We start from the raw sequence: 22,424 nt of genomic DNA, 5'->3' as shown, positions 1-22,424 counted from the left end.
CTTATTATCATTTTCTTTATATGAAAGTAGATTGGATATTATAAGAAAGGAAGAACAATGTTTAATGTAACATAACAAAAGAGGCACATTTTATTTTCTTTAACAATAAAGTAAAGAATGCTCTCACACAGTCATGGTTCATTATAAATGTTATGTGTTATCTAATATTACAATGCCTGTAACTTGTACAGTATGTCTAAATAGTCTATAATTTGCCATGCTATATGACTAGTTTACAGATAATATAAGGTGCAACTTATCTTCAACAATCACATAATATTAGTATTTCTATTTAATAAATATTGTTTCTATTATTACTACATTAATGTTATTATTGTTATTTATCGACGTTGTTACTACTAACATCACACAAAACCAAACAATCACTTAAACGAAATTTTAAGAGTAAATAACATATAAAAATGTTTTTCATATTTTATATCGTTACTTTTAGTTGTCATTTTTTTGCCGATTTTTATAGATATTTAATACTTCATTTTGAATTCTACTAGATAATAAATAATTTCATTAAATTTACTCTGTAATATAATTTTGCGCCAGGAGAAATATAAATAAAGTTGTGTTGTATTATCTCTTGCACATTACAGAAACCCGTATATGTTTTGTATATTATACATGTTTTTTTTTTCTTTTAAGATGAGGAACGATTAAATGATTAACAGATAAAAATTTTTTACATTAATGCCGCAAAAGCGAGATTAAAGTTCAAGAGGTAGACTAAATCTTGAAGTATAGGACCATCTACATGCTCACCAATTCTTCAAGTAATATTATAAAGTTTGTTTAGTATAGTTTTTTCTAAAATTAGTTTTAAAGAATTAAATAAACGAATTATAAACAATGTCCTACATATTAAATAAAATTCTATAAAACGTCTATGTTAATATTAAATGTGAAATTAATAACTGAATGATGATTGATTATTCTTATTACTTTCATTGACTGTGTATTCTTCATATACTATTCATGTTTTCATTGTTTATTCATTAACTGCTTTTCTGGACATTTTAAACATTCTTGATTAATACCAAATACTTGAAATTTTTATTTAGTTTGAAGATAAATTATATAAAACACGTTGGAAGAATGTTTATATGTGAGAAGATATCACTAAATATGCAATAAAAAATTTTTGTTTTATAAACATTTTTTTTGCTTCATTGTAGAACTTCGTAAATTAATTATGAAAATATTAAATAAATTGACATGGAATGTCTGAAAATATTAGAAAAATAGCTGTAAAATTGAATATTTAAAATTACAGACTAGAAATCAGTATTATACCTACAAACTAAGTAGACAACAGAATAAATTAGCTACACAGCTGCATTATATATTTTTGTAAAATGCGATATTAAATGCTCCTCAATTTTTATAAAAAATTTATAAGAGTATTTTTACAAAATATAAAGAAAAGAAGCTTTTATAGAAATTATGCTAAATAAGTCGCTTATTTTTGTATCAATTTCAAAATCAGTTTTTTCTATACCACATATATCTACAATGTTTTCCGAACAATTTCTAGAACTATAGAAGTTTGAACAGAAATAATTGTATATATTCATACCTAAACATTTTTTCTTAATGTATTAAATCTATAATTTTTACACAAGAAATGTACTACGCGAATCGTTATTTAGTTTTAATATAAATAGATTACAGCAATATGTATACAATATTTAAAATTTTCAAAATATGCGCAACTGTTTTTGTTAGATATTTACATTTTGATACAGTTTTGATTGTAGTAATCTAAAAATCCGATCATGAATTTTTGGATAGTAGAATACATTACCAATCTTACTAATCTATCTTTAAATCTGCAATGATGCTTTATTCAAATAACACGAACCTTGATGTTTTTCTTATATCGTTACGCATTTGCTGTAATCATAGCAAATTCTCTTACTCTATTCCAAAAGTATTTGTTTCTTCTACAGCCAATAAAAGCTTTTCGTATAAAATTTCAGGCGTAGGATACGGTGGAAGATCCAAGCGATTAAAGCATGTATGAGCCCTAAAAAGTTATCTATTTTGAAGAATAGCATTATTGAATAAATAAAATGATACTATTAACAAATTTGAGAAACATTCATACCATAAATATTATAAGAATTTTAATTGTTTTGTTCATTATATTACTTTTAAGACAACTTTTATACCTGGGTAAACTATTTGGCCTTCCCCATTTTTCAATGCAAAATTTCCGTGGTCCTGTAGATCCACGTAAAGCTGCAAATCCTTCATATGGAATGCTTGATGTACCAGTAACGAATTGTAGCAGTCTCAATCGTTGTTCATTAGTAAATCGGCTTATACTGCTCCAAAACCATTCTACTACTGGATGTGCATCGTGATAACCACTTCTGTATTCTGTATGCGTTCTCCAATCGTTAAGATCAATTTCTGCCGCTCCAGCTATTACTAATTCTAACTCTCGTGCATCAAAAACTGATACTAATCGTGGATCTACGACTTCATAAAATCCACGAACTAGGGATTCCGTTTGTTCGGCAATGCCGCGCTCAAGTCTCCAACGTACAACTCTGTCAAGGTATTCCTTTTTATTTTTCTCCGTAACTGCAATGTTTCTTCCTCCTGGTTTTAGTTCACGTTCAGCTACTCGGCCCAGAAGTTCTTCCGTGACCGAAAAAGTTAATTCCAATGGTTCAATACTTATATCTCTTTCTTTAATCCACATTAAACTTTGATGGAATTCTTGATCTAAACTCTCTAAATCACTTAGACTCGCTGGTATTCTCAGAAGAGCTTTATAAAATGGTCTTGTAAAAAAGGCATCAAGCAGATATTGGTGAACTAAAGCTAAACCCAATACTCTGCCTGAAAACCTGAACCAATCATGGTAATTATCTACAAAAGCTGACATTGGCGACACTTGTACGGTATAAGTGTCGTTAGCAGAATATTCAAATAAACCGTAATAAGGATTAAAAAGTTCGCGCGACAGATGAAAGAAAAATTCACGAGATGGGCCACCATAATCTACACCTTCTTCCTCATCAAACATTATAACTAACTTGCTTTTCTGCAAGTCTTTTTTTGAAGCAGCCATAATACGAGTGAAAGCATCTTCCAGGAAATGTTCTCTTCTAATATGTAATCTAAATAAAATATATAAAAAGTATATAATATAATAAATATATTTATACATTTTTTATATTGGGATATACTTACTTTAATTTTCCTGGACCTTGTCCATATCCTTTACTTTCTAGCTTCCTATAAAATGTTCTAAGTTTAGCTTCAAAATCTCTTCTATATGGAGCTGGAGCTCTAGCAGAAGCTCTTGTTAAGCCAGGCGAAGCATGCGGACTACCTAATGGAGATCTGCCTACGTTTCCAGGTACATATGACATAATTTCTTGTTCAAATAAACTGCAACAATAAATTCAATATTTTAATATTATTTCATCCTTTACCGCCTTCAGAAATTACATTATTTTGTACCTTAATAATAATGCTAGAGGTACGTCATGTCCCAATCGTTGTAAAGCAGTCGTCCCTTCAATTCGTATCGTATTTACTTTCTCTCGAAGCGCAATATTTTGTCCTAATGCTGAATGTCTTTCTTTTAAGATATCCATTATATTTGGTTGGCGCAAAAAGGCAACAACTTTGTCGTTATAAGCTACAGGTATATCGGGTGTAGTTGTAATAGCTGACTGTTGTGGTCTAGGTGGAGGTACAGGTGCTTCATCCAATAATGTTCGTGTGTGAGTCGGTTCAGTAGGTAATCTTGGATCAATGAAAGATGTTGCTTTTCTTGCATGACAAATGAAAAATTTCTGAAAATATTAACAATTGACTATCAGAAAGATTTCTCAAATAACGGAAATAATTTAAATCGTGGCATATTTACTTTGCCTGTTCTATCAAGTTTTGATTCATAGCCTCTTGGAAGTTCTTTAGCTGGATCGGAAAAGAAATTTATTAATGCAACCAAATCTCTATTATGTTCGTATCTCGGAAAAACTGCTGTATCTCTTCTGACTTTGCTAATCATGTGTTTCAAACTGGGATTACGATTATACAATTCCACTGCTTCTGCATGACTATGTAATACTGTGAAAAAATCGGGTCTCGTTAAAAATAATACTGGAGGACTCGTATTAATATCGAATGGTTCGTTTTCAATTCTTTCGACTCGTTCATTCGGTCGTTCCATATTCTCAAAATTATTTTCATTTGCATGTTGAGAACTAGACGGCTCGCGATCAATATTGTCGGGTCGAGAAATAGTTCGACGAACGCTCTGATAACGTCTGTCTAATTGCTGCCTCCGAAGATCACAGCCAGTGTTCCGTGTTGTTAAATTGGGCCTTTGCCAAGTTGTCGTTCGATTAATATGATCTATGTAGAACACCCGACCATGACTATCGATTCTTGCTTCCCATGCTGCGATAATAATATATTCAATAAAATTTTCTTGTTTAATTACACTATAACATTATTAAAGTTATGTTAAATTTATCTTACATGGTGGCAAAGGTTCCTCAGATGGTAATGGTACATTAGATGTTTGACACATCGGTAACGGACGCAATGGCTTTGGACGATGTGTAGGTGTTGGTGGACACTCTAATGGATTTGTTAAACCAGATATTGGTCTTTCTAATGGTCTAGGGGGCCTTGGTGAACTTAACAGCGCTATACTTTTTGTAACAGCTCTCCGCGACTAAAATATTAAGGGGATTGATTATAATAATGTAAATACGAGAATCATATAAATATAAAAAATTGTAAAAACTTTATATGAGACATCAATATTCACAAAAAAACGTTAAATACAAGCTAAAATTACATTATATGCTTACCAATTAACTGCAGTGCATATATTTCATTAAATTACCTTTGAATTAGAAGCTTCATCAACATCTACAATTTCAAATCCAAAACAATCTTCAGGGTGCAAGGGTGCAGAATATTTTTGAGGATGTCTTTTGGGTAATTCTGGTGGGCCAGTTGGTAAAGCATTACTTCTATGTAAAAGTTTGTGCGTTACCCGTGGTGGTAGTGGTGGAGGATTTGGATACAATGTTTCATATAAACCTTCAGGAAATGAAAAGCCTTCTGTACTTCGCCACAATTGATAATATTCCACGCCTTCTTTTGTCACAATACCATTTGTATCACATGGTTTCTGAAGTAAAATATATTTTATAAATTGTGATTTTAAAACAATTCTACTTTCAACATGTTTTATACTAAAATTTAATTTATAAATTTGAAGGAGTGTAATATTAATCTATTAACAATTTAAAAATGAAAATCAAATTGCATGTGCATATATAAAAGTGTAAAGGAAATATACATATTTGCATATATCAAATATTGAAACTTGTTTGATTTGAGGAAAAATATGAAACATTTAGTACATAAGATTAAACATTAAAAATAACAATAGAATGCTGAATTACTTGAGTGTAATAATAATAAATATTTATCAAATTTTAATACAGTTAAAGTAACTGCACCTTTTTGGTCCCACTATGACCTAGAACTGCTTGTTGTGATTCTGTATCAGAATTACTTGCATCACTACTGTTTGAAGAACGAGGTTCTATTTCAATGCCTTGGGCTTCTTTAGTTGATGATGGTTCCAATAATGCCACAGCATTTTCTTCCAGCTCATGCTGCTGAGCGCTGGCAGTTTCAGATAAATTTTCTAAAATTGGCAGTTTAAATGGTTTTTTTGTAATATCATTACAATGTACTAAATCTGTTAACGTGTTTTGTGATTTTGGCACACTTTTAGATGTGTGTGAACTACCAGCTTCATTTAATCTGCTTAAATTTTCACTTATACTCTTATTATTATTTTCTGTTATACTTAATGATTTATATGTATTAACAATATCATTGCTATGTGTTTCACTTATTGAAGTGCTCAGAAATTGTAATGGTTCATTAGAACTGCATGAAGCTATACCCTGTAATGGTAAGCTACAAGCATCTTTCATAGAATCTCTGTTGTGAGTACTAAATTGAGAACTAAATTGTTGTAAAACATTGTCATCATTATTGTTATGTTTGTCCCCTATACTCTGTTCATATTGTGATTCTGTGCTACTAGATTGCAAATCTTTGCTAAAAAATTGTTTCTTTCTGATCATGTTTCTAGAAGATAAAGGCAGCTGTTCTACAAAACTGTTTACCTTTCCAGGACTACTATCTATACTTGCCAAGAAATACTTCTTTCTTGTTAAGTTTTTATGAGACAACGATAAATGTTTTTGTCTCGAGCTTTGCGCAATTTCATCATCCAATCTACTTGAAACACTAGCAATATCATCAATTTCACAACCCGATGCTAATGCAGCTGCACCAGCACTCTTGGAAATTACATTTCCTTTATTACATTTTGATTCAGAACATGCACTTAATTCTTCAAGGGCATTTGATACCTGAATATTACTTGTTTTATCAATTACTTCTTCATTAGAAGATGCTTTTTGTTGCTGTAAATCATTTTCATTTGACATACAGTTTACATCTGGTGACAAAGAAGGATTCTTATCCTGTTCTATAAAATCACTTCTAACATCAGACTTAATCACTTTTTTACTACTATTTCTTATGGAATTGGTTTCCACATGATTTACCGTAGCTGAAGATTCTTCACTTGTCACGCCAACTGTTAATAACGTAACAGATTGTTCTTCAGGTTCATTTTCTCCATTATCTTCTTCAGAACCTATATTTTTAACATTAATCTCAGATGGCATTTTTTAAAACATAGTACCAATCAATTATATTTCTTTATATTGCTGTAAATAAAAATGAAATAAAAATATTAATAAAATAAATAATAATTAAATTATATGAATAATTTTATCATATAATAAAAGCATTGGTGCAATATTGAAGGTAGTATATTGAATAAAATTGGGACTATATATTTGACACAATTCTTTGTGAACAGTACACTAATTTTCATTGTAATAATTTTATTCTAATACTTTTATCAGGAATTCACAGATCATAGCGATATTAAAAAAAATTTGTTTAGTCCGATACAGACAAAAATATTGAAATATGTACATACCAATGTACACTACAATTGTCACAAAGCATGTAACGTATCCAGTATTTAAAGTTCGGTACTTATATTATTCAAAATCGTTATGAAAAACTAACTAAAAAAATTTATTACAATTTCCGTTAATCACATATAACGGAACAGTAAATAAGTTATAGTTCGTTTTTGTGATACGGTACCTTTAAAGGAGATAATTATTAATACTTCAAATTTTGCACACACTAGTAACATCAAATCGTATTGAAATATTAACACATTGGTGCATTTTACCTGCATATGTTACATCATTTCAAATATCTCAAATGAAAAGCCCCGGTAAAGACATTTTACGTCACATTTACATATTCATTTACTCTCCTTGATCATTATACGAATTCATCAAAGAACGCTTTGACAGAAAGATATAGCAGACTGTATCTGGTAATTTTTCGTAGCGTTACATACATAGCCTATGCTGTCACATACACCTGATTTTGATGCCCATTTGGGGAATTTGGAGTTAGATTGTTTCTATGAAGCGTTAAGGCGCTTCACTCGCCTTTTGTAAATTGAAAATTAAATAAAATTAAAAACAATTGAATTGTATGAAAAATAAAACAAAAGTTATAATTATTTTGTTAGATAACTATCTCTATGATGTAAATTGAAGAGAATGTCTGATTAACTTTACTTGAACAGCAAGTGTTTATAGTTTCTTTTTGTGTGTCACTAAATAAGGTATCACTAGACGCAATATTTCATTAGACGACCGTGATCCAAGTTCAATATAACCTCTTTTGTTTGGCGTGTAGTAAGAGACGGTACGTAATCCCACAGAAAATCCGAAAATTTATTAAAAATCGTTCGTGTAACATAAAATATACACATATTAGTTTAATATGAATAAATAAAGATTGATTAAATACATCATATTTTTAAAAAATAATTTACTGTCACAATTATACGATTTAAAAATATGTGACAAAATGTGTTGTTATTAATTTACTCCTATAACCGTATATCAATTAATTTACATTTTATTTATGTTCTTAGTGCACAAATATGGCTATTCGACCGGTATACAGGCCTAAAATTGTGAAGAAGAGGACGAAGAAGTTCATTCGTCATCAGAGTGATCGTTATAGTAAATTGAAGGTTTGTTTTTTATTTTGCTTATTCAATTATCAATTATCAATGTCAATAACTGATTTAAAAATATTAACAAAATAATTCTTCAGAGAAACTGGCGTAAACCCAAAGGTATTGACAACAGAGTTCGTAGGCGCTTTAAGGGACAATATTTGATGCCCAACATTGGTTATGGTAGCAACAAGAAAACTCGACACATGTTACCAACTGGTTTCAGAAAAGTTCTGGTACACAATGTTAAGGTAAAAAGAATTATTTTTCATTCATAAGTCAACAATTATTATAGATAAAAAATTGTACATTCTTATACATCAAAAAAAAAAGAAAAATGTAACTTTTATTTATATTTCGACTTATTTAATAAATTTTTATACTGAAGTGATTCTATATAATAATTGTAATAATATTTATTTTTTGGATTGTTTGTAGGAATTAGAAGTTTTAATGATGCAAAACAGAAAATTCTGTGCTGAGATCGCTCATGGAGTAAGTAGTAAGAAACGTAAATCCATTGTTGAACGTGCTCAGCAACTTTCAATAAGGGTAACTAATGGCAGTGCAAGATTACGTTCTCAAGAAAATGAATAAAAACATATTCTTACTTGATTTAATAATAAAATATTTAAAGTATGTTTGTTCTTCTTTACATTTCTCTCCTAATATCTATCCATCCATAGTGCTATTACATATAAATCTAATTAAGACACACTTACTTTGAGGCACAGAAATTGAAAGAAATTTCAAAAGAATTGATGTTTCTTTGTATAACTTAAAATGGTACAATATAAATATATCTATACACTTTTATAAAATAATTTTAATATGACATAATGTATGCATTAATTCATTTAATTAATGTTTCTCTTAATGCTTTTTCTGTTATTATACTTATTATAATTTATTTTCTTTATACCGTAATCTACTTGTGTTCTTGTGTATTACCAAGTTCAGTCTTAAAGGATGCGTTCCCCAAAAGAATCTCACCATGACAAAAATTATTTCCCATCAAATATAGAAATTTGTTTAAAGTTTTAATTTTGTTATAGTAACGTATAATGCATAAAAGTGTCGGTATAAAATGCATTTATATCATTTATTTTTTATGAATAACGACAGTGACTAGCGAGCAATTAAAATATAATTTCCTTTTCATATAGTACATCATAAAAATGATTTATTAAAAACATGTTTGTGCTATAATACATATAATATAAATAATTACATTAATCACAATGCATTTTTAAATATAAAATGCGATGATATGCGTTTGACGTGTCTCATTGAACGTTAATGAAAAATATTTGTCTTATACTTTATTTTTGCGTAAAATCTATAATTGTAGATTTTAATTATAATGATATAATCGTGAAAAATGTTTAACAATTTTTCATAAGATGAAAGAGACTACCATTTATACAATCAATGTAAAATAATATGGTAATCCAGATTGCATTATGTTATTCTATATACGTAAATAATGTGCATTATTTAATTTGTTTGATGTATCCTCTGTCTTTAAGGAGATCATCTAACGCCTCCTGAGTATAATATACAACGAAATCAGTTGATGCGACAGCTTCAAACACGGCATAAACTGAAGGTTTTAGATTGTAGAAGAAGAGTGGTTGGCCCCTCGATGCGAAATCCTTTATTAAAGTTTCAATTACCATAGCTGCAGTAAAATCTGCTCCATAAATATGAGAACAATCGATTACAACCGGGGTTGCAATGTTTCCAGTTCTTTGACTATATTTTGTTACTAAATTTCGAACGTAATCAACAGATGGAAAAATTAAACACCGATCTGGAGTTAGCATGAGATATCGAATGCCATGTCGAGTCTGTAACATGAGATACAGTCGAAATATATTCATCAACCTATGAATAAATAAATAATACTAAAGAAATAATACGTAAAATAATAATAAAAATAACAAAAATATATACAATCAATTTTTTAAAGCCACATATACAAAATATTACAACTAAATAAGTTAAAAAGTGAAAGATACGTACAGTAAGTTTTTCTACGGATATTTTTGGTCGTGCCGCGTGGTACAAAATAAATAAAATATTTAATCCAATACCGCATAGAATACCTATCTCTAATTTTAACAACAGACATGCGATAAATGTACCCAGTCCGGGAATTAAATCTGATTCTGTAAAGATAAAATATTAAAAAACATTTTGAAAGTAGTTAGCAGTCTTTTTCAATTCATATTTTAAATTGTTATTACTTTTAGTTCTCCACATTGGCTTTACAACTTTAACTTCAACCATGAATATTACTGCAGCTATGATAATTGCTGCTAATGTACTTCTTGGAATGTAGCTGAAGTAAGGAGTGAGAAAAAAAAGGGCTAATATTACTAAGGTACCTGAAACAAATGATAATTGTGTGAGACCTATATATATGAAAAAAATTGGTAATTATATAAACAATTCTAGTAACTAATAATTAATAATTATATTATAATAATTCTAAATTAACAATTAATAATAAATAATTAATAATTCTGGTAATTACTATTCTACCTGTGTAAATGCCTCCCATTGGTGTTCTTACTCCAGAAGCATTGTTTACCGCGCTTCTACTAAGAGATCCTGTACCAGGAAACGCCTGAACAAAAGAATTACCAATGTTTGATATTCCAATCGCTATTAATTCTTGTGTTGCATCAACTGATTTTCCAGTTGCTGAAATAAATACGAAAACCTTTCCTTTTTGTCGCATATAATAAAACGGTACTATTATTCACGTAAAGAATACATTTATAATGTATAAAAATGATGTATCAACTTACAGAAGGCCTTACAAATGGCAATATCTTCCATTAACGAGATAAGAGGTAAAACGAGAATACCACTTCCCAAATTTGAAGCCATATCGATAAATGTCACCGTTGTATTGTCATCTTTCATGTAACTAAATGGTGGTAATCGTACGTTTGGCATACCATCTGGTATATATCCTGTTAAAAAATTAGTATATTTAATAATAATACAGTCAGTAATATATTTACATAATCAATAATCGATATCAACTTATTGTTCTTACCAACCAATTTGAAGGGCGAGTCTTTTCTAAAGCTGTATCCCAAAAGACCGGACAATATTACTAGAAGAGCATTTCGCGATGTACCAAATAACCATATGAGTTTATTTAACACGCGATATTTTGTACTTTGCAATTCTTTTTCTTTGGGGCCGACATTGTACGATGCTAAAAGCTATAAAAGAGAAATCGGAAAAATATCTGTTAAGAGAGTTAGATATTTTACATGCTATGTACAGCATTTAATACATATAATAAATAATACACCATTTAAAATATCATCACATGTAAGTAGCGCAATTATTACTTCTTTCCTATAAAAATTTGTACATATATGTGTGTGCATGTATTTTTGGTATATCTGATACTAGGAATGCAGGAAATTTTGAGAATAAAGAAATATATTATTTTTTTAAATTATTCGTTCTTACATTATCAAATAATAATTCTTTTAATGTTATAAATTCAATGTTAATAAATAATAAATTTAATGTTATAAATTATAAATAAATAATGTTGTTAATAATTCCTTTATACGATCGCATACATATAATAATGTATACGTACTCTAAGAAATAAAAGGAGCACAATGCAAGTTACTCCAAGAACAGCGTCCCAAGCTGAAGTTTCGTGTACATGTTCAGCAAGGTTTCTCCACATTTCAATAAACTGCGAACCTCTCACAGGGATGCCGAGTATATCTTTTATTTGCGAAGTAATGATTATCAAAGCTACCGCTGATGTGAAACCAGAGCTAACAGGCCCAGACACAAAGTCAATTAGAAATCCTGGAACACATATTATTGAACCAACTTATACGTATATTTACGAAAGGGAATAGTTATATATTCAGAATTTTCTTTTATTTCGAATATCATTATCGTAAATCGTAAGCGGACAATATATGTTGTAGATATTTACCGAGACCAAATATACCCATTATCAGTTCTATCAGCCCGGCTAAAAAGCAGAGGAGTATCGCGTGTTGCAATGGTGCATCGAGATGTGAAACTGTTTGGTACGTGAGCAGAGATATGATGGCACTAGGTCCCATCGGTGTGTCTTTACAAGATCCGAATATAACATAAATAAAGCAGCCTAGAAAGCTACCATACAGTCCATACTGTAAAACATAATTTCTTTCATTAACCATCTTATTTTTATCTCGTTTGATAATTTACACACGCGAACAGGACATCTCACGAACTAAGATAGAAATCAACAGGGAGCAAGTAGAAGTAGTGCAAACGACAAAATTTTCTAATTTGAGGAAGTTGATAATTGATAATAAAAAATTGAAAAGATAGGCAACTGTAAACCCTACCACAAGATTTGTATGCTTTTAAAATATATTACTATAGGTACATACTCATGAAAGTTTGGAAATTCGTAATGAATTAATTAATATAATAAATAAAGAAAAATTACCTCGTAAATACGATTTTATATTATTTTCTGTACTTATCCGATGCTTTGGAAAATTATGCGTTTGTACCACCTTTTCACTGAGCTTTGTAATTATCGAGCAGTACTAACTTGTGCTGGTAAACCTGCTACGTTAGCATATGCTAACGACTGTGGAATAACAGTAAGACCCACGGTAACGCCGGCAACAAGATCACCAAGTCCATCGTGACAACTATACCTTGGTAACCAATTTAAAATTGGAACCCTTTTATAAATGGTTTTCCTCGTACAAGCCGATCTACAACGTCGCTTCAACTGATATAACGTGGAATGTACAAAACTATCCTTCTGTTCCAATCTGTAGTCGTCAGACTCTTCTACCACTATAAGAAACAAAGATAGAATAATATCATTGACTATTCTTTGGTTGTTCAACTAAGAAATAATAAGAATAATTCAGGCGCCGATTGCAAACAAGTAAATCAAAGTAAATCAATTGTTGATCTATGATCATTTAAAGACAGAACGAACGATCAATCGTTCTAATTTTAGATTATAGGGATCGTTTAACATCGTATTGTTAAAGTAATAATTTGAACGTGCTGTACATACGTATATGAAAATGCGATCGTACAATTTGTTATCGTATACTTATTAGGCGACAGTTTGATTTAGTCTAGTTTCACCCTTCTACCTTATTTTATAAGCTGTTGTTATACATCTGTTGTTAAATTACTATCAATTCGCTAACTCGTATGTATTTTTAGTTACATGTAATTAGATCGCGTATATCTAGTCGTAAGTGGAAAAATTCGTGTCTGATCTTATTTTATGTACAATGAATATCTTACATTGAATATTTTGTACATTTTTGCCTATTAGGTGCATTTCGTGCATTCCTGAGGCTTTAAATTCCCTAGAAATGCATAAATATCCGTAGTCTAGATTCTATTTTCGTAAAGTAATTTCTATGAATCACCCATTTTTCATCATTTTTAAGGAACGCATCTAACTATGCGAATTGATATAATGTATCTGCTATAACAAATTATTCGTATACTTCACGAATTGCATTATCAACGATTCATTGGAAATGATAAGAGGAAATGAAGGATTTCAGCTACTCGGTGGTTTTATATACAAGTGATCACATTAATAATGTCAGATGTAAATTAATTAGTCATTTTAGTGTTACATGTGCTTACAGATAAAATCCGAAGAACCTTGTGTTTCTTGGTGACTTTCGTACGAACTATGTAGAATTTCAGAACTGTTCGAATGATCGAGATTCAAACTATTTCCAGAGCCGGTCAAACCATGATTCACGTATACTCCGGTTTTACTGTCTTCATTCGCATCTGCCGTATCGTTTGGTTTGTTCATCCTGAAAATTCAATATTTCACCTGGATTAGTATAATTATATCAAACATCTTTCTTCTTTCTTCCACGAACATCATCAGTTTCTACGCGAAGTTTACATGAAAATTGATAAAACTTAATAGCTTGGAATTTTATCCTTTCGCTACGATAATGATTTGCTACTGAAATCAAAAGAAGCGTAGTGATATGCAAGTAAAATAAAGAAAAAAGAAAGCTTTTTAAAATTGAACGCTTTACATAATAAATTACAACGTAACACGTTACACTTGAAAATATAACTGTTTCGGATAATTATGGGTACACAGCATGCATGTTTTAAAAAAATAATTACCCGACATTTAAGACTGATTCGTTCTCGATAAGCTGTTCATAATATTGACATGTTTCTATAGAACTCAATTAGGTATATACGTATATCTAATCTAAACCGTGAATGTTATTGATGCATAGTCACAACTAAAGAAACGTAAACTAAAGAAACCTAAATAGAAATTTTCGAAATTTGTTTTACCCGCTAAATACTGTAAGCGCTGTAACAAGTATTAGGTTGTCCGGAAGGTGTCTTTCTTTCGCAAACGTGTTATTTACAACAGTGCAGCTTCATACAAACGTGAAACCAAGTTTGTGAAATGTCGCGGTGTTTATCTCAACAGAACAAAATGGATCGTACGTAATTCGACAAAATAATACAAAACAAAAAACCTTGTGCGTCTATTATTTCCTCATAAAACGAAAGAAACTTTTCGGATAACCTAATATTTGAGATGTTTCTTACGTTACGCTCATTATGTACATTTATTTACACTTGCGTATGTATAAATTTCCTATAAATACATAAAAATCTTAATTATAGAATTGAATGGAATGTCATGCTCGTCTCGTTATAGGGCCATAAAGTTTTCATATCTTTGGCTAACTTCTGTCCAGCTGGACTAAGTATATTTAGTGCTATGTCATGTACGCTAGCATGATGTTAAATTGGGACAGTATATTTAACAGTCATTGGTGATATTCGTTCAATTAGACTGAGACTAAGTGATTCGAACTAAAGTTAGTATACGTGCTTTTCTGCGCGATTCTCACTTGTCACGAGTTTTTATTGGCCTTTATTTAGTTCAACGTAACGAATCGGACCACATAACTCGAAAGAACGACAGAATGTAAACAAGTAAGATGAAGCAACGTATTAACAGATATTATTGACGGCGAAAACAAATTACATTGTACCACAACGAACAAGAAAACGTCAGATCGATTTAAGATGACTTCAACGATGTCTGACGAAAAGACACAGGCGACTTGCGTCTGGAAACCTTCTCCGGGCGTATTTCTTTAATTAGAAATATTACGAAAGTCGAGTCGTATGGATGCGTTGTTTAGTCAACGATAAATTACGTTCGTCAGGTGAATAATGATTTATGACAGTATGCCATAGTGTTTGTTTACTTTCCGCTTCTTGTTTGATCGTGACGAATATTTGGCTACGATAAACATTTGCTTAACAATTCTATAATGTGCATAATATTATGGCATTCCACGAGTATCGGAATAAATATAAATAAACGAATATAATACAGCTGCGATCGCCATTGTAATCTTATATTTCGAGTTTTATCGAATGTTTTAGCCAGTAATATTTCGTGACATTCTACGTTCTTTTGCAAGCAATTTCTATTTGAAATCAAGAATGAATAATAATCACTTAAATATCGTATAAAAGTGAAAATACAAAATTATAGATGTGAATCGAGTTGTATTTTCTCGTTTACGTAACAAAATATTTGTCAAATGTTCCAGCGTAAAAATACAAAAAGAACTCTATCGTTTCGAACTATTTGAACTGTGGATGTTCATACATTTGTAAATATGTAATATAAAGATACAAGAATACATACATACATTCTACATATATAACGTATAGAGACATGTGTGAAAAAGAATTTGAATATGTAGATGAAATCTTTATTCCATGTTTTTGGTTGAATGTATCCATGAAAATATGAATTTGCATAACCATGTCCGTAGGCTGTTAATTAAATACAAAAATGTTAATCGATATACGTCTCGAACTTGCTAATATGTGTATATTTACAACCTATAAATACACGTAAGACATGTTTTATTTATTTTTTTATTTATCTTAGAAATGGCAGAGTCAATATAAAACTCCGCACTATTAACTGGCGTAAATTACCAACAAATATTGAATTTAAAATAATTCAGAAGATACTTACGCGCATAATACCATTTCATTCATAACTTCTTTGACAAAGGATACTTAAATATTTGTCTCGATACAGCGCGATTACCATGCAACGTGGTAAATTCGATCAGGCAAAGATCTTCCGAAGAAAATGTTTTACCTATTTCCGTTTCGTATTATGAAATCTAACGGTTAAACTGCGTAAATGCCCATTGATCTCTTATCCTTGCATCTATTATTACTAGTATCTAATATCGAGCGTTTACCACAACCACAGAACGTGCCACCTGGCTTTCCTTCCCAGAATATGTTGTTCAATGAGCATCACATGACGATGACTGAATTGCGGATTTTTATGCACTTATGCAAATTAAAGATGCAGGAATGCACAGGATGTATATAGCGTAGATAAATAAAAAAAATATTCAAAGTACGTAACTGGTAAACAAATCCATGGTCTATTACCTTAAATGTGCCCGTAAGAAATCATACGATATATCGACGCTAAAACCACCAGAATAATCGAAATAATCAATTGGAAACTTTTCATAAAAACGTAATAGATTCACAACGTGATGGATTTTTCGGAATTTAAATGATTTCTTACAAAATATAGACAAACCATCTGTAAAGGCCTATAAATTGTCCTAATCATTATGATTTAAATAATTTCTTATAAAATACGTACAATCGTCATTCACGAAAGCCTTCGTACGCCCTGTTAATTTTAACTCGTATTTTTAAACAAATGTTACACCTTAGCTTCGAGAAGATCCGATCGAAATATTGGAATATCTTCTATCCTACGTATCTGCGTTTAAATCAAATTAAAATATCAAAGTATCTCGTATGCATCTAATTTCCATTCTGTGCTCAAGGATTCAACCAACCAATAGTCAAACGAGTCGATTCCACGAATGGCTCTTTTTAAAAACACTCGATTAAAATGTGCCGGAGAAGCGGAAGAAGAAAAATCGACGATAAAAGTCGTAAAATTGCGAACAAGTTTTGCAATTTGCAACGCTGGCCCGTTAATTCGCCCCGGTTGCATCTTGGAATCTTTGGTTGGCCGGGATATCGCGCTTTTATTTCCAATCAGCCAGGTAAAGTGCGGCCTGGTGGGGAATGAAAAAGGATAAGAGGTAGTAGGAAAAAAAAGGCATTACTACGAGAGAACGCGTGTCACATGATTCGCTCATGCAACCGGTCATTCTCTGCTATCATGTGCTTCTGAATCAACTCTGTCACGCGGCTTCTCCCCCCGATTCGTTAGCTCCCAACGCGGCTTGATATATGGTATGAACCGCGTGCCTGCAAATTAATTCAACTCGAACATTGTTTTTCATGCAAATCACGAATACTACCGGATCGAGGCTCACCGTCTCGTTTCAATCTCCGCCCGCAAATTATACGACGTATGTTAACCAGCCAGCCTCAGCTGCGAACTGTTACCGTTGCCTTGAAAGTGCAAAATATCCGTGCGCACTCACTTCGACGTTGATGTATGAAAAATCTATGCGATACGAATCTATCAAAGTGGCATTCGATTTCGAGGTACGCAGACGCGACTCGTTTCTCGATAAATTTGCTTTCTCGCCAATTAACTCGTTAAGATCAACGAGACCAAACGTGTTAATCATTATTATCGGAAAATGCTAATAAGGTAACTTCGTTTCAAATTATACAATTTAAATTCTCTCGTCCTTGTCTTACATAGGTATAACTTTGTCAAGGTGTGCATGCGAAATGTAAATACTTATGGAAATTCGTTAAATAAATCGGTAAGTCAGATGAGCAGGTTCATCGCTCGTTATTATTCTCGAGTACGAGCACGTACATAGAGAAAATTCTTATTCCTCGACTTACGCTTCATATAAATATTTTTAAATAATATAATCGAACGATTAACACGTTGAGTGTCGAGTTTCCTTTTACGATATCGTTACTCCATCGTATTATTTTCTACTCTAGATTCTACGTGTTTTCCTCTTTTATTTGCTCGCGAGCGAACACACTAAACCGTGTAACAAACAGACGGTAATAAAATCATCTTAGTCCCAATCCACGTAGATCCGCTTGGTTCTCTAAGGAAAAACCGTAAAGTCTACAACAAAGATCTAGATCTAAATCTAAAACAAACATCTATAATGTCGTGAAATCTACCTGCAATAACTAGTCTAGAAAAATTTCCTTCGCATCTCCATTCCCGCGCTTTGCCATGGCAGAACTCACGGACTAATTTCCGCATGTAAATTTTCCTCGCGATGGAACGAAGCGTCGCTACGCGAACCCACCATTTGTCATCGTGAAAAGAAACCGAACGTCTTAATTGTAAACGACCCTGTCAAGGAAAATATCATTATCGATGATCGACGCGCGTACAACAATAATAAGAACGTGTAACCGGCGGCTCTTCTTTCTTCTGCAGATGAGCCGCTATTTCAATGCGTCCTTTGATACAGGCATCCAACAGCCAGTACAATAGGAGTTAATGTGCGCTACTCAGCGGCACGTGCACCTCGACATCTTACTTAAACGCTTAGTTGCAGCCGATTAGAACCAGCTCTAAATACCGCGGCAAAGATACACACGGCTAAGAAATTTGAGAAATGTTTGCTTCCTGTGTTTATGCGATTGCCGCTCCTCGACTCGCAAAGGAACCTTCTTCCCTCTTTTTCTTTTTCTCTCTTTCCTTCTTTTTCCTTTTTTTTTTTCTTTCGCTTCTAATACCTTCGTACGTACATGCCGCTCGTTTCGTTAATTTATTAGCCCGTGAAAATTTCAACGACGTTAAATTTTGATGTTCCTGTAAATTGATGGAAATTCCTATTTTTACGAACAGATAGAATTTAAACGAAAAATCGTTTCGCCAGGTATTGTAACGATTGTCATACATGCAATATTTTATGTACTCTTGCGTGTCACGCGTTCTCTGCATTTTAGCATCTTTCAGTTTTTCATAAACGGATAACAATGATAAATTGTATGATAAACGCGAAACGATGGTATGAAATAATAACAACGATAAAAATGATATTAGGATTGCCATCTTTTCTTTTTCTTTTTTCTTTTTTCGAATCTTTGTAATATTTTTTATTTCTGCTATGATTTATTTTAGCGAACGAAATTCTATTAACTTTATTAATATTCTATTAGCTGGTCGTTCTTGGTAGAAAGCTGATAGTTGCCGATTAACGTGTGAATATTTATCGAGAAAAGAATGTGATATATATCTGTTGAAATAAAGAAGAAGAACGATAATACGAATGTTAAAAAACGAAAGGAAAACATCGTATTTAGATTCAATTATGCGTTAGCTGTAACGGTAGGCTAGGATCAACGGTTCGATCGGTATCCATCGATATAGCATTAAATGGTATTAATTGCATTCACGTGACAGTTATTGTTAATACAAGCTGATAATTTATGATTTAAGAGCAATAAGAAACTGCATCGCGATAGCGAGACTATCGCGGAGACGCGATAGATCGTGAGGTCAGATACACTCGTGACTTTCGACAACGACTCTCAATCAATGGCCGTGTCGTTGAATTTTGAATTTGATCTTTTAATAGCGACGTTTATACTGAAAATTTTCAAGATTTATTTACAACTGTATAGTTCGATAAAACTCACGCTAAAAAAAAAAAACTTTTTTAACGCGAAGACGTTAAAAATATAAGATTCGTACGTAACCATAGATTGGTTCCTAAAATTAATTTCAATATTCCAATTTCCTATCCGCTTCATATTTAAATTTCATTTAATCGGCCGCTCGCATCTACGTATTAGGTTGACAACTAAGTGATTGCGGATTTTGTCATTAGGCGGTAACGAAAATGTTGCAATACGTAGATGCGAGCGGGCGATTAAATGAAATTTAAATATGAAGCAGATAGGGAAATATATATTATGGAATATTGAAATTAATTTTAACAACCAATTTACAGTTACGCGCGAATTTGTCATTAGGCGATAATGAAAAAATTTATCATTTAATTGCCGATCCAATAGATTTATAATCAGACTGAACTTTTGAGTATGTAATTGTCTTTTACTTTTTGCTTGAAAGCCAATTTGATCCGCAGAATTAAATTAATTATAGAAGTATAGATGTAAGATCAGCTAATATCTTGTCTATTTAAATAATAATATTTCTCGGACTTTGGCGATTTTAATTAGATTCTGGCGAATGTACAAATGTTCGATGTAAATCTAATTTATCGTTAAATGTTTCACCAAGTAATTTCGATGACATTTTTCAAGAATTCCTGCTGTTTAGCGGGTAAACATATATGTTGGTGAGGTTTCGACATTATTTACATGACACGAAGAGAACCGACACGAATTAAACTCGTTGCTACGAGAGCATGATCTAATAAAGATAATTAATTGATCCGATCGCGATACGGTAACGTTCAATATTTACCTTTTTACACATAACCAACATACTTCGGCATTACAACATTACAGAACACTGGAATTGAAGAACTTCGTTCTATCTAATCTAACTGTGTCTAATCTTTTTCTCCTCTATTTACTGTTGTCCCTTAATTGTATTTGATTTAATGTCGATGTTGCTACATCTGCCTACGTTAGCTTACCTCTATTCTTGTTTATTTTTAGTTATAGAAATTGTTTGTTATCTTTTGTCGAAACGTTCGAGCAAAGTCACGTTTCGTTTTACTACAAACAAATCGAATACAAAAATGCTTGTTTCATTTTCCTGCCGTGACTTAAGCTTGTGCGCTAGTTTACCAACGACATCTCGTCAGCAATTTAACAAATACTTTCGATTCATCAACTTTCAACGAAAGAAGACCTGTAGCATAACACCAGATCGTCTTTCGTAACGAAAAGTGTTCTTACATCTCCGAATTATTTAACATCGAAGCTGCGCGGAAAACAATTGAAATTCCCTGTCATTGAAACACGTGCCCGGTACACTATAGTAACCGCAACCGATAAGAACCAGTTTTTTTTTATTATCCCAAGTAGATTTATATGTCTGCACATAAAAAAGCGTGATATTAAATTTCGATATTTAATAAACCAACGTGATTTATTCGTTCCATGCAAAGAAAAGAAAAGAAAGAACGACAAGTATATCTAAAAAGATGAAACGTGTCAATAGATGCCGATACAAACGATCAACATTTCGCAAAATCTGTCAAAATCTGTTACGACAAGACGTTATTTCTTAGCGACGATACTATTCTGTTTTGTCGTTTCCCACTGAAACCGAATCGAATCGTTTATCGAAGGAAAGAAACGAAGAAACATGACTGATTTGAAAGATACGAAAAACAACATGAAGCTCGATATAACTCACTTAAAGAGCTACGGGTTGTAGGCGACGAGATCGGTTGTTCGGTTGTCACTACGTCTTGGAACGTGGTTCGGGGGAATCGAAGGTGGATTTCTTGGCCTCGTGGCCGACCAGTTAGACGATCTAAGGATCGAGAGAGTTACTTGTTCTTACATCCACGACACATTCTACTCGCGAACAAGCGGAAAACGCGAGAACCAGAGACAACAACGACAGTGCAAACGGATAATCATATGTACGCGAGTCGTTTGGCGGAACGCTCGCTCACTTTCAGCTCGATTCCCGTTTTCCTCGCTGAAAATCTTCTCAGCGCGGTGCCGTGACACTTGTTGGGGATAGCCGGACGAAGGTCGGATACCGTGAGCGCGGTGCACGAGCGAAAAAATATACGCGAAACGGAATCCGATTTCGAGAGGCCGGCGACAAAACTGAATCCACGGCAATACGCGACCGGCCATTTAAATGCGTCGTGCTTCTTCGACAGTTTCTGCCGTAACTTCTTCTCCCCTTCTCCATAGCCCGTCTTTAAAGCAATAACGTCACTGGAGAACAATCCAATGGGAGGCACAAAGCCTCTCGGGGCCTCTGTTTCACACCGAATTTCCCCGAATTTTCGAGGAAATTTCGAGAATACTTTGCCGCTAGACTGTCGATTCATACGCGTTTCTACGAACATTCAAAGATGCAAAGAACACGCATAATACGTAGGAAACAGATGAAATATCGCCGGTAGAACGTTATCGATACGCGTATTTAACGAATACGAATGTGTTCGTAAAAGGATGGATTTGGAAAAACATCCGCAACTACGATAGCCGACAGCGTTCGGTTCTTGTT

General features: G+C 32.3%; 3 protein-coding genes and 1 long non-coding RNA gene across 9 annotated transcripts; 2 read left to right on the top strand and 2 right to left on the bottom strand.

Annotated features, from left to right (window-relative positions):
* Positions 1–60: 60 nt before the first annotated feature.
* Positions 61–7,523, bottom strand: LOC126917884 (E3 ubiquitin-protein ligase HECW2). Of its 4 annotated transcripts, none has more exons than XM_050725278.1 (10): positions 7,352–7,523; positions 7,088–7,260; positions 5,517–6,809; positions 4,892–5,182; positions 4,519–4,717; positions 3,902–4,437; positions 3,490–3,827; positions 3,217–3,417; positions 2,184–3,143; positions 61–2,038 (listed from the first exon to the last, which is right to left on the bottom strand). In XM_050725278.1, exons 3-10 carry the CDS (start codon positions 6,765–6,767, stop codon positions 1,927–1,929), a joined length of 3,888 nt encoding a protein of 1,295 aa, XP_050581235.1. In that variant the 5' UTR covers positions 6,768–6,809; positions 7,088–7,260; positions 7,352–7,523; the 3' UTR covers positions 61–1,926. The 4 variants fall into 4 exon arrangements, with proteins under 4 accessions (XP_050581235.1, XP_050581237.1, XP_050581238.1 ...); XM_050725280.1 differs by having other exon boundaries at positions 7,088–7,178; XM_050725281.1 differs by lacking the exon at positions 4,892–5,182.
* A 209-nt stretch (positions 7,524–7,732) lies between these two features.
* Positions 7,733–8,839, top strand: LOC126917902 (60S ribosomal protein L32). The gene is made up of 4 exons (XM_050725339.1): positions 7,733–7,881; positions 8,114–8,215; positions 8,299–8,451; positions 8,639–8,839. The coding sequence occupies exons 2-4, from the start codon at positions 8,123–8,125 to the stop codon at positions 8,795–8,797; spliced, it is 405 nt and encodes a 134-aa protein (XP_050581296.1). The 5' UTR covers positions 7,733–7,881; positions 8,114–8,122; the 3' UTR covers positions 8,798–8,839.
* A 490-nt stretch (positions 8,840–9,329) lies between these two features.
* LOC126917892 (sodium-independent sulfate anion transporter) lies at positions 9,330–22,113 on the bottom strand. Of its 3 annotated transcripts, none has more exons than XM_050725306.1 (11): positions 21,591–22,113; positions 13,880–14,058; positions 12,804–13,057; positions 12,189–12,390; positions 11,835–12,055; positions 11,271–11,442; positions 11,017–11,184; positions 10,748–10,909; positions 10,450–10,590; positions 10,226–10,371; positions 9,330–10,050 (listed from the first exon to the last, which is right to left on the bottom strand). In XM_050725306.1, exons 2-11 carry the CDS (start codon positions 14,055–14,057, stop codon positions 9,694–9,696), a joined length of 2,001 nt encoding a protein of 666 aa, XP_050581263.1. In that variant the 5' UTR covers position 14,058; positions 21,591–22,113; the 3' UTR covers positions 9,330–9,693. The 3 variants fall into 3 exon arrangements, with proteins under 3 accessions (XP_050581263.1, XP_050581261.1, XP_050581262.1); XM_050725304.1 differs by lacking the exon at positions 21,591–22,113 and adding an exon at positions 16,290–16,318; XM_050725305.1 differs by lacking the exon at positions 21,591–22,113 and adding an exon at positions 16,290–16,318 and having other exon boundaries at positions 13,898–14,058.
* LOC126917906 (uncharacterized) lies at positions 14,619–16,177 on the top strand. Its single transcript, XR_007711122.1, has 2 exons — positions 14,619–14,864; positions 14,943–16,177. It is a non-coding gene; the product is annotated as an uncharacterized LOC126917906 (long non-coding RNA).
* Positions 22,114–22,424: the final 311 nt, after the last annotated feature.

The sequence above is a fragment of the Bombus affinis genome, chromosome 6 (assembly GCF_024516045.1).
Source record: "Bombus affinis isolate iyBomAffi1 chromosome 6, iyBomAffi1.2, whole genome shotgun sequence".
Classification (NCBI taxonomy): domain Eukaryota; kingdom Metazoa; phylum Arthropoda; class Insecta; order Hymenoptera; family Apidae; genus Bombus; species Bombus affinis.
Note: the sequence above shows the minus strand (reverse complement) of the source record. Positions and strands in the feature narration are given on the sequence as shown.

What these genes read in the sequence shown, in the direction of transcription:
- LOC126917902 (XM_050725339.1), top strand. Translation starts at nt 8,123, where the DNA reads ATGGCTATTCGACCGGTATACAGGCCTAAAATTGTGAAGAAGAGGACG. An exon ending in ATCGTTATAGTAAATTGAAG is followed by an intron (nt 8,216 to 8,298) that starts GTTTGTTTTTTA and finishes ATAATTCTTCAG; the next exon opens with AGAAACTGGCGTAAACCCAA. An exon ending in TTCTGGTACACAATGTTAAG is followed by an intron (nt 8,452 to 8,638) that starts GTAAAAAGAATT and finishes GATTGTTTGTAG; the next exon opens with GAATTAGAAGTTTTAATGAT.
- LOC126917892 (XM_050725304.1), bottom strand. Translation starts at nt 16,312, where the DNA reads ATGAATGAAATGGTATTATGCGC. An exon ending in GCCAATGTGGAGAACTAAAA is followed by an intron (nt 10,372 to 10,449) that starts GTAATAACAATT and finishes TTATCTTTACAG; the next exon opens with AATCAGATTTAATTCCCGGA. An exon ending in TATCCGTAGAAAAACTTACT is followed by an intron (nt 10,051 to 10,225) that starts GTACGTATCTTT and finishes CTCATGTTACAG; the next exon opens with ACTCGACATGGCATTCGATA.
- LOC126917884 (XM_050725278.1), bottom strand. Translation starts at nt 6,767, where the DNA reads ATGCCATCTGAGATTAATGTTAAAAATATAGGTTCTGAAGAAGATAAT. An exon ending in ATGAAGCTTCTAATTCAAAG is followed by an intron (nt 4,718 to 4,891) that starts GTAATTTAATGA and finishes TTAATATTTTAG; the next exon opens with TCGCGGAGAGCTGTTACAAA. An exon ending in CAAGGTCCAGGAAAATTAAA is followed by an intron (nt 3,144 to 3,216) that starts GTAAGTATATCC and finishes TATTTTATTTAG; the next exon opens with ATTACATATTAGAAGAGAAC.